The sequence below is a fragment of the Microtus ochrogaster genome, unplaced genomic scaffold (assembly GCF_000317375.1).
Source record: "Microtus ochrogaster isolate Prairie Vole_2 unplaced genomic scaffold, MicOch1.0 UNK46, whole genome shotgun sequence".
NCBI lineage: Eukaryota > Metazoa > Chordata > Mammalia > Rodentia > Cricetidae > Microtus > Microtus ochrogaster.
In genome coordinates this window covers 79,571-90,721 of record NW_004949144.1, presented here as the reverse complement: position 1 = coordinate 90,721, position 11,151 = coordinate 79,571, and the positions used below count along the sequence as shown (strand labels likewise).

The 11,151-nt window shown below is 36.6% G+C and overlaps 1 protein-coding gene across 1 annotated transcript; it reads right to left on the bottom strand.

Moving 5' to 3' along the window:
• Nucleotides 1-1,679: 1,679 nt before the first annotated feature.
• LOC113455457 (taste receptor type 2 member 140-like) lies at nucleotides 1,680-2,618 on the bottom strand. The gene has a single exon (XM_026777097.1). It carries the CDS (start codon nucleotides 2,616-2,618, stop codon nucleotides 1,680-1,682), a length of 939 nt encoding a protein of 312 aa, XP_026632898.1.
• Between the last annotated feature and the right edge of the window lie 8,533 nt (nucleotides 2,619-11,151).

Sequence of the window (11,151 nt, the reverse complement as noted above, 5' to 3'; positions counted from 1 at the left end):
AAGAAGAAGAAGAAGAAGAAGAAGAAGAAGAAGAAGAAGAAGAAGAAGAAGAAGAAGAAGAAGAAGAAGAAGAAGAAGAAGAAGAAGAAGAAGAACTGGAGAATGCAGGAATATGTGAGCTTCAGTCCTCAGGTGATATCATGAATGGTTCTTCAACATCAGGATTTTGTTTCAGCAGATAAATTGCATTCATGAAGAAGAGCTTTTTCTTTCTAAGGTGTCTTGTTATTTATAGTATCTCCTTAGGAAATTTCTCTGCTCTACAATTATCTGATGGTAATTAATATCTTATGCCTTCATTATATTAAGTGAAAAAGTCACACACACACACACATACACACACACACACACACACCAATTCAAGGCTGAGAACAAAACACCATTCAAGAAATCATTGCTGTGATCACTGAGCTAGAATTCCACTGTCTAGGTATGGCATTAAATCTAGTGTGTTGATGAAGTGAAAGCTACTAACAGACAGGAATCTTGGTAGACGTGTTGTGTAAAAGTTATTTAAAATAGTGTTTTAAAAGCCTATTGAATGCTGTGTTCTGTGGTTTACCAGTACCTTGGCACCACAGTAGAAGGAAACTAAACAGGCTTCCATCTTGATGCTGAAAATGTGAGATTTCCCTGAGATGCTTTTTAGTGAAAATTGTTCTGTGCACTTCCACTTTTATTGCCCTGTGGATTAAACTGTGTTTGAAATGTTATCATTATGCAATTTACATTTTATCTTGTATTGGTATTTACTCTATTTAATTATTTTCATCAAGAAAGCTATACATTGACTCTTATCTAGTTTTTCTTTTATTGAGCTTCATCTTTGACTGTTAGCATTTCACATTCATAGGTTCCATCTCTAAAAATTTATTCAACTTCAGATACTTTACAAAGCAGAGCATTTCTCTCAGCATTGAATATATACATACTTCTTTTTCTTAATGTTTCCTAAGCAACTGAATAACAAACAACTACTCACTGAACAATTTTCCTGTTTCCCAATTGAGAACTTTAACCTCTTTTCAATAAGAGAACTTAATCATACAATATTCAAAAAAGGCTGAAATTTTCAAATGTCAGTGAGCCATGTATAAGTACTATAATATCCTCCTCCAAGTAGCTATTTATTACACATATCCAAATATTATAACATGTGCATCCCCTTCAAATTGTCTCTGAAAGACATACAGAAAAATGAAAACATTTTTTTCCAATAAGTACAAAAATAAATTAACAATTTTAGAAGACAAAAATTTGATAAAACAAATCTAGTAATATAAAGGGGTCACTTCTAAAGAGTCCCAGAAATCTTACAACAGTTTTAACAATATGTGGAATACTTGCCACATGAATATATACACCCATGTATTTTACATTTAACATAAATCATTTGAAAATGTCAAATTATAGATAATAATTATAGATAGAAAAATTAATTTTGCTAATATTTTGTGTTTATATATTTATTAAGTCCATGTTCATATCTATCCTTATAAAAACAATATAGGTATTTCCATATTTTCTGCCAAGGCTTTAATGGTTAGGACAGTACCTAATCTACACAAAATTTTGCAAAATTCACAATGCTACAAATGAAATACAGAAGTTTGAAATTTATACAAAAATAATTAATTAAGAACGAATGTTTCTCTAAAATACAAAAGATGATGTACATTTTAGAAAACTGAAGGCTCCACAGCACTGAGCCTGCATCTCAGCCGCCACACCATGGAAATAAATGCCTGTCTAAGCTTAGTGTTTCCCAGGATCAAGACATATGAGTGGCCAGAAGGGAAAACAACTCCAATAACCCAGAAAAGAAGAGAAACTGAGCTTTGTTGCTTATACTTAATGTTACAAAACTGCAAAAGAAGTGAGAGAAAATAAAAGGAATATAGTAACAGGAAGCTGACCACCATTTGCAGGGCCTTTATGTGGGCCGCAGTGCTGACATCTCTGGACCCTTGGGCATTGTACTGCATGTTCTTCAGATGTTGCCACAGGGAGAAGATGAGCAGGAGAAACATAGTCAGGGTCATGGTGAAGGGGATGAGTGTGAACAGAGTGTTGGTGTGTATAATGTGCCTAGCAACTTGAGAATAATTACTTGAGATAACTCTGAAGAATGCATTGGCTTCAACTCTGTCGATCCAGAGATCAATATGTGTGTTTACAACTAAAATGTTTAAAAACAAGAATAGCAGAGATGCCAACAGTGTCCCTGAAACCATTTTTTTTACTCTCCATTTTAGATGAAGAAAAATAGAGTTTGAAAAACTGGCTATCTTGAGAAAATAGAAGATGCTAAGACATGTAGCAAGCCAGATGCTGAAATGATTGGTTACTGTCCAGAAAATACAAATTTGTCTCATAATTCTTCTAGTTATTATTATGTCTGGGTATTTTTCAGATACAAATAAACCTACAGTTAGTGAAAAGAGCAAAGCAACTCTAGATATTGCTAGAGTAATCAAGATCTGATCTATGAAACATATCTTTCTCCTCTTTAACCAGTGCATAACGTTCACCAAAACTGTGAATGTATTGCCTAAATTTCCCATTAGCAATTCTACACTTAATGTAGTTGATAACATGTAATGTAGGAGACCATTCATTGTTTCCAAGAGACTGTTCAGAATTTCACTATAATTCAAAATATTTGTGAATACAATCTTCTGATGTATGTCTAGCTGATTCTTGAGAATTCATTACATACTAATTAAATGAAGTCATATGTAGAATGTCAAGTAAACATCACATTTACTAATGAAGTGGTTTATAGAGTTTTTCACAAAAATCTTACATTTTGAATGAAAACCCAGGTGTGCTTCATCCAGTTGCTTCATACTTTATACATAATGGACTACAATCCTTCATAGTTGATACTGAACAAAGTAGAATTCTCATGTACTGTATTCAAAACATATCAATTTATTTTCATTATCTTGACTAGTCACATATTAAATTTTAATCATTTATTTTCTGACAAGAAAAATTATAAAAGTTTAACTCACATAAAAAGCAAAATATCTTAACTTCTATGCAACAAAATTTTCCATTAAATATTTCAAAATGAAGCCAGTTAGGCACCTATACATATTTTCCAAAGTTCTTTCTACAAGCAAACAATTACCTAACAATCTTACATAGTTAGTTATACTTCAAATGCTGGAACTGAGAAGATTAATAATTTTACTTTTTATACAGTCATATGTGTATGTGTACATATCCACATATATATACTAGTTCATAATTATGCATTTATTTGGATCATAATCCCTTTCATTTCTGATATAAATAATTCATGTTTATAATGTACTTAAAATTTATTGTGCATTTCACTTACAATTAATAATATGATAGTTGTTAGGAGATGATATAAAATTGCTTTCATTTTTAATTATGCAGTAGTAATGTAAATATGCTAAAGACTTGTGACTAAATAAATATGGAATAATTCCTATTCTGTTACAAAGCAGAAATTAATTTACATGAATTCATTTGCACAAGAATCCTTTTAATTATCCATATCTCCTACCTTGGTTAATACATCTGATTTTTTTCACCGGTTTGAGACTCGGCACTATTCATTTCTCTCCAGTTCTCACTGACATTTACTCCTGTAATGTCACTGTAGGTATCTAGGCATATAAAGGACAATACATAGCCCAGTCAAGCCAGGTCAGAATATTCTTCAAGACCTAATGGATAATGTACACTTCTTTGAATGGTATTATTTACAAAACAGTAAAAAATAAAAATAAAAAAGACCTAATGGATAGTCAAAGAAGCAGTAACACAAAACAGAAGTATTAAAATAAGAAAGCAGAATAACATATGACAAAAACATACTAAACTTGGACAAGTGGTACACAATGGTATATGTGGCTCAGCACTGAAGGAAACTGGACTAGATGGTGAGACCCTGTATAAACACAACACTAACAAAAATGTTTAGATTAAAGGAAAAGTCAAAGGTTATTGTATGTGAAAGATGGATTACAACTGGAAATTGGAGCAATAGTGAGCAGAGAAAATGACAAAATTTCTAGAATAGAAACATTGACATACCTGAACACAGAAAGGTCCTCATAGGATGGCTCTTTCCTGTTGAGTTCAAGGCCAGCCTGGTCTACAAGAGCTAGTTCCGGACAGCGAGGCTGTAACACAGAGAAACCCTGTCTTGAAAAAAACAAAACAAAAATGAATAAATAAATCCAACGCAAAAAGACAGAAGATGACAAAGAGAAATGCAAAACACATTAAGGGTGGGGCGGTGTGAAACAAATGCTAGTACAATAGCTTCAAGTCCTTTAGAAAAAGTGACGAAGCTTGTATCCATGAGAGACAGTATGCCAGCCCAAGAGCTTCCCTGAGCCCCTCTTCTCCACCTTCCACTCTGAACAGGAAACATTTGAAGTTCTATTGGAGTAGCTGTAGCTGCTGGACTCTGTAGGCCAAGTTGTTTTGTTCAAATTCAAAATTGCTACTGTATTAATAGTGGCAAGATTGCTGTGAAAGTCTCTGACACAGTTATTGGAAAAGAGCCCAAACTCCTACTGAATTGGTGCAAGGCACTGCTTCAAGAGAGAAATTACCCATATTCAAGAGACAAAGCAGCAAAAACAAGCATAGTGTCCTAGTGTCCTATTCTCAGTGCATGGCACTCTGCAAAGGTATAAATCATATGTTGATAAATCCAGTCACTCTTCGAGTGACACAATTCATGAATATTTTGATCATGAATCTGTTCGAGATCTCATATATCTTGTTTTCTATCTTCTTGGTGAATAAAAAATAAGGAAAGGAATTTTCTTACTAATAAGATTTTATAATGTTAAATGGTATTTTGCAAATAAATAAGCAGTAAGAAATATAATGATGGTGACATTATCCACATTTGAAAAGTATATGAGATTTTATTAAAATCATTTTTATTATTAAATTTAAAATACTAATCCCACTTTCTCCCCTCTTTCCACTCCTTCACAAACTCTCCCATCCAACCCCCTTCCAATCCTAAGAGAGGGCAAGGCACTCTTCCCTGTGGAAAGTTCAAGGCCCTCCCTACTACATCTAGGCTGAGCAAGATATGCATCCAAAGAGAATAGGATCCCGAAAAGCCAGTATATGCAGTAGAGACAAATCCCATTGCCACCGTTAGTGGCCCCTCAGTATGTCCCAACTGTAAACTCTATTTAGAGCTACTAGTTTAATTCCTTGCTCGTTCACTCCCAGTCCAGTTGGAGTTGGTGGGCTCCCATTAGCTCAGGCTAATTGTCTCAGTGGATGAACCCCTCATGGTCTTGACCTCCTTGCTCATACTCTCACTCATTCCACTCTTCAATTGGACACTGGGAGCTCAGTCCAGTGCTCTGATGTGGGTCTCTGCCTCTGTTTCCATCTGCTGTTGTACATAGGTTCTATGGTGCTATTTAAGATAATCATCATTCTGACTACAGAGCAAGGTCAGTTCAGGCACCCTCTCCTCTATTGCTCAGGGTCTTATCTGGGTTCATCCTTGTAGATTCCTGGGAATTTTTCTAGAGCCAGGTTTATTGTTAACCCCATAGTGGTTCCCTCAATCAATATCTCTTTCCTTGCTCTCATCTCTGTCCTTAGTCAATCTCATCTCTGTCCTTTCTCTAACTCAACTTTATTATTCCCTCAAGTTTTCCTCAACCCTCTCCTTCTCCCTTTTACTCCCCACCCCTGTGCTTCCAATTTAGTCAGGTGATCCTCTCTGTTTCCAATTTCCAGGTGAATCTATTCACATTTTTCTTTGTGTTCACCTTATTACTTAGCTTCTCTAGGATCATGACTATAGGCTCAATATCTTTTGTTTATGGCTAGTATCCACTTATGAGTGAGTACATACCATAATCTTTTTGGAGGAGTCTGGGTTACCTCACTCAGGATAGTGTTTTCTAATTCCATTCATTTGCATGCAAAATTTAAAATGTTATTGCTTTTTACCACTAATGTGTAAATGTGCCACTTTCTTTAACCATTCTTTGGTTGAGGGGCATCTAGGTTGTTTCCAGGTTCTAGCTATAACAAATAATGTTATGAACATAGTTGACCAAATGCTTTTGTAGTATGATTGAGATTCTTTTGGGTATATTCCCAAGAGTGGTATTGCTTAATCCTGAGGTAGGTTGATTCCCAATATTCTGAGAAACCAAGCCCTTATCCAAACTAATCAAAAGGCAGAGAGAGAACATCAAAATTAACAATATCAGAAATGAAAAGGGGGACTTAACAACAGACACTGAGTAAATTCAGAGACTCATTAGGTCCTATACAAAAACCTGTACTCCACAAAATTGGAAAATGTAAAAGAAATGGACAATTTTTTGGATAGATACCATATACCAAAATTAAATCAAGACCAAGCAAGCAATTTAAATAGACCTATTAGTTGAGAGGAAATAGAAGCTGTCATCAAAAATATCCCAACCAACAAAACGCCAAATGCCAGATGGGTTTTAGTGCAGAATTCTGCCAGAACTCTCAAGAAGAGCTAATACCTATACTCCTCAAAGTGTTCCATATAATAGAAACCAAAGGATCATTGCCAAACTTTTTTTGTGAGGCTATAGTTACCTGATACCAAAACTGCACAAAAACTAACCAAATAAGAGTATTACAGACCAATCACACTCATGAACATGGCTGCAAAACTTCTCAATAAAATAAAACCATATCCAAGAACATATTAAAATCTTTTACATGGTTTTCAAAATCTACCATATTGTCACAAATGCCATCTACTTTGGAGTTCCAACTTGCTGCAGTTAATACTTCCGGTATTTTAATAATCTATTAACATTTCACTTAAAATTGTAAATAGCCAGGCTTTTGCTCTGAGAAATGCTTCTGTTTATATAAGTTTGCAATCTCAAAGTGAACCAACTGAAAACAGAAACAAAATATCTATGCTACACACAGATTTCATAATATATTTCGTTGTTGACCTCTTTGCAACCTTCTCATAATTCACTCATTCATTCATCCACTTATTAATTCTATAAAATATTTTGACAACTATTTTGTTTCTATTTTTAGGTGCTAAAAATAAACAGAACTGGCATTATTTCTTCTCCCAGGATGCTTCTTCTGTATTTGAGGAGATGAACATGAAGTTGAACATAATTAATTCTGTGACTAAATGAACTGCCTTCACTTTTACATAATAATCACAAGATGTCATAGCACTCAAATTTAAAGAGGCAGGAGGTCACTATTGCAGGCCCTTTCATGTGGACAGTGATGCTGAGATCTTGCCATCCTTTGTGTGGAGCCACATCTTCCAGGGCTTCTTGCACAGGAAGTAGATTATCTACTGAGTACAGAACAGAGATGCAGTGCAGAGTGTGAATTACCCACAGTGAGGACAGCCCTGTTTGAGTGTGAAGTGGGTGTGAAGTGTCCTCAGTGAGGACAGTGCCCTGTGAGTATGAAATGCCCACAGGGAGGAAATTCTTATGTGAGTGTAAGCAGTTGTGTCCTTCATCTTGGTCTTTCTAGTCAAATTGTGTAGTAATAAGAGCGGCGGGGCTGCGTCCCCAGCACCCCGGCCGCCTGCACGGCTAGCTTATGCCCTGAAATAATTACACGGACACTGTATTCTTTTAAACACTGCTTGGCCCATTTATATCTAGCCTCTTCTTGGCTAACTCTCGCACCTGGACTAGCCCATTTCTAATCATCTGTGTGTAGCACCCCAAGGTGTGCTTACCGGGAAGATTCTAGCCTACGTCCATCCTGGATCGGAGCTTCATCGCGTGTGTCTCAGATGTCTGCCCAGGAGAGAGGAGCCTGGCATCTCTCTGAGGCGTCTGCCCCCGAAAGGAGAGCTGTCGAGTCTGAGCTCACTTCCTCTTCCTCCCAGCATTCTGTTCTGTTTACTCCTCCCACCTATGTTTTAACCTATGAGGGCCAGCCAAGCACTTTCTTTATTTTTTTAACCAATGAAATCAACAGATTCATATATGACACTCCCACATCAAAATTGCTTTCATACTCACTCAACAGAGCATTCTCTTCTATGTTTACAAGCATAAAAATCACAATAAAAACTTGTGCACAGAGACATATGTGCAGTATGCACACTTATATGTGATAGTGTCCATGCCCCATTCCACAAGGCAAAGACTGTAGAGGATGTCATGTGTCTTCATGTATCACTCTGTCCCATTTCCTTGAGCTAAGATGTCTCACTGTGACTGGAGCAGAAGTGATGGCCAGCAAGCCTCAGTGATCCTCCAATCTCCACTTCCCATCCCCCACATGTTGTGGGAGCTCCTTCTGCTGCATCAATCAATAGCCACTGAGATACCAGCCCATTGGGGCGTGGTCTCTATGTCTTTAAAAAAGCAGCCACTTCCCTCTGCTTGCTCTCTGGCTTCCAGCTCTGCTTAGGGTGACTAGGCTCCCTTCCTGATTGCGCAGAGGGCTGTTGTCTGGGACAGTGATCTGTAAACTTTTCCCCCTTAAATAAATAACGATCCTATTAACCATAATTCAAAACTGGTGTGGGATTGTTTGTGACTTATGTCTTCACCCACATGTTTGGTGTTACAGACACACACCATCATGCTCTGTTTCTTAAGATTTCTTTGGATTTGAACTTAGATCCCCATGGTAGTGAAGATTCTCTAACAAGCTAAGTCATCTTTCCTGTCTCACTTTCAGTATAACTACTTTATATGTCCCCTTGAATTGTGGATGCAGTCAATTGTTCTGTACAATTCCATGATCACTATCAAGCAAACAGCACCACAGTTTGTTAGTAGATGAAATCAATCCTATCTTTCAGCAAACAGTACATTCTCATAACTGCTCAACTTAACTTGTATTCATATACTCTGTGTCCCTCCTGTAGACCAAAGGAATTCATATTTGACTTTGAATTGAAACTGTATTCTTGTTTGCTAGCATGCAAATAAGGACATATTCTGTTTCAACATTTATAAATGCTTTTGTTTAATTTCTCCATCATTTGTGTTAAACAACATTAGTGTTCTCTTAAAATGTGAGATTCAATAAGTAGATTATACAGAGTGTTTTCTTGGGAACCTAGGAAACTAATACTCCTTCAAGAGCTAGTAACCATGTTTAAGTTTGTTTAAAACTGTATACTTCTGCACTTATACAGAGGTGCACACACATGCCTCATGGGAGAATTATTGTTCTATCATCTCAAGTGTGTTTCTCTTGTAGATAATTAAAATTCAAAGCACCTTTGTTGACCTTCAGGCTTTTCAGCTTTATATCTTTGTTTGTCAAAGATATTTTTCATGTTTAGAGCTTTGGTGACGTTACTGGTTTGGGTCCATTCACTTTTAAAATAACATTTTTTAAAAAAAAATAATCTGCAATTCATAGGATCAAGGTTTAAACTTTTCTTGTGATTGCATTATGTTTGTTTGAAAACCTGTTTCAGGCAGAAATAAATGGAAGTACTAAATCTCTAAGCCCAGTTTATTGATATCAGTTAACAGCAGAAGCATTCTATCCTTGCCAAACACTTTCTCCATTTCCACTCCCTTCGATGGATAGAAAATAGAACCTTAAAATAGAAAACCTGCTTTCCCTGGGAGTATAGTACATTTGACTTCTCTGTGCATCCTGTTGGCAAAGGCTACTCATTAAGTTCCCAGGTGCCTTGTCCCAAATATTCACTCAAAAACTACATTAATCACAACACTGCTTGGCCTATTAGCTCATTTTTCAAATTGGCCAGTTCTTTAATCTTAAATTGGCCCATTTCTAAAAATCTGTGTATTGCCACATGGGTGTGGCCTACTGGTAAGGTTTCATCCAGCATTGGGCATCTGTCTCCTGCAGTGGCTATATAGCTTCTCTTTGACTCTGCCTACTCTCTCCTACTCTCTATTCTTGGAATTCCCACCTTGCCCTGTTCTGTGCTGCAATAGGCCTCAAGCAGATTCTTTATTAACCAATGGTATTCACAGCATACAGAGGAAAATCCCACATCAACAGCCTGTCATGTTAACAAACCCACTGCTCCTCTGACTCTAATAAAGGCTTTGCCTGAAAAATGGCCCCTCTTCCTCCTCTGTCTCTACATTTATGATCATCTCTAAAATGTAACACTTATAAACTGAGTAATCCCTAGGAAAGCAATAGGTATTAGGGAGAAGACTGTTTATCATTGAACTGTACAAATCTAAACTTTAGGCCCCACAAATTGAAAGAAAGGCCTGTTTCAACATCTGTTCTCTAGAATCAGTGCACATGAATGGGCTGAAAGAAAAGCAAATCCCAGAGCTTGTAAAAATAAAATTATTGTACTTTCCTCTTAATGTTACAAAATAGTAAGAAAAGGAACAGAAAAAAGTGGTATACAGTAACAAGTTGACCACCATTCTCAGGGTCTTTATGTGGGCTGTGCTGATGACATCTCTGGAAGCTTTTGCAGTGAGCTACATGTTCTTAAAACATGTCTATGGGGGAAAATAGCAGGAGGAAAGTAATCAGGGTCATGGTGAAGGGGATGAGGGTGAGAATAGTGTTGGTGAATGAAATAAGCCAAGAGAATTGACCAGAGATGCTTGAAATAACACTATAGGACATATTTGCTCCATGTCCATTAATCCAGACATGAACATGTCTATTTATGACTAAAATATTCAAAGACAAGAGAAGCAGAGGTGCCAGAAATGTCATCAAAACAACTTCTCTAACTCTCCACTTCAGGTGCAAAAAGTAGAGTTTTGATGTAATGTCGATTTTGAGAAAATAAATGATTCTGAGGTTTATAGTAAATCAGAAGCTGACATGATTGGTCACAATCCTGAAAATATTGATTCTTCTCTCCACTCTTCCAGTTATCAGTGAGGATGTATACAACTCAGATATCAAATGGACTATGAGAAGAGACCAGAGCACACAGTGATCCTGGAGATGGCCAGAGCAGTGAGGATCTGATCCACTGTCGAGAAGCTCCCAGGTGATTCGGAAACAGTGCCATCTGCTGGTTAACAGGTAAAGTGGTATGCTTGATTTTTAATGTGACTCTAGCCACGGCTTTTGCTGCCACTTTGGAAGAAATCACAAAATATGCATATGGAGGACCTCAATTTACTGTTATTAGGTTTCAATTTCCTTCTTCATATTATA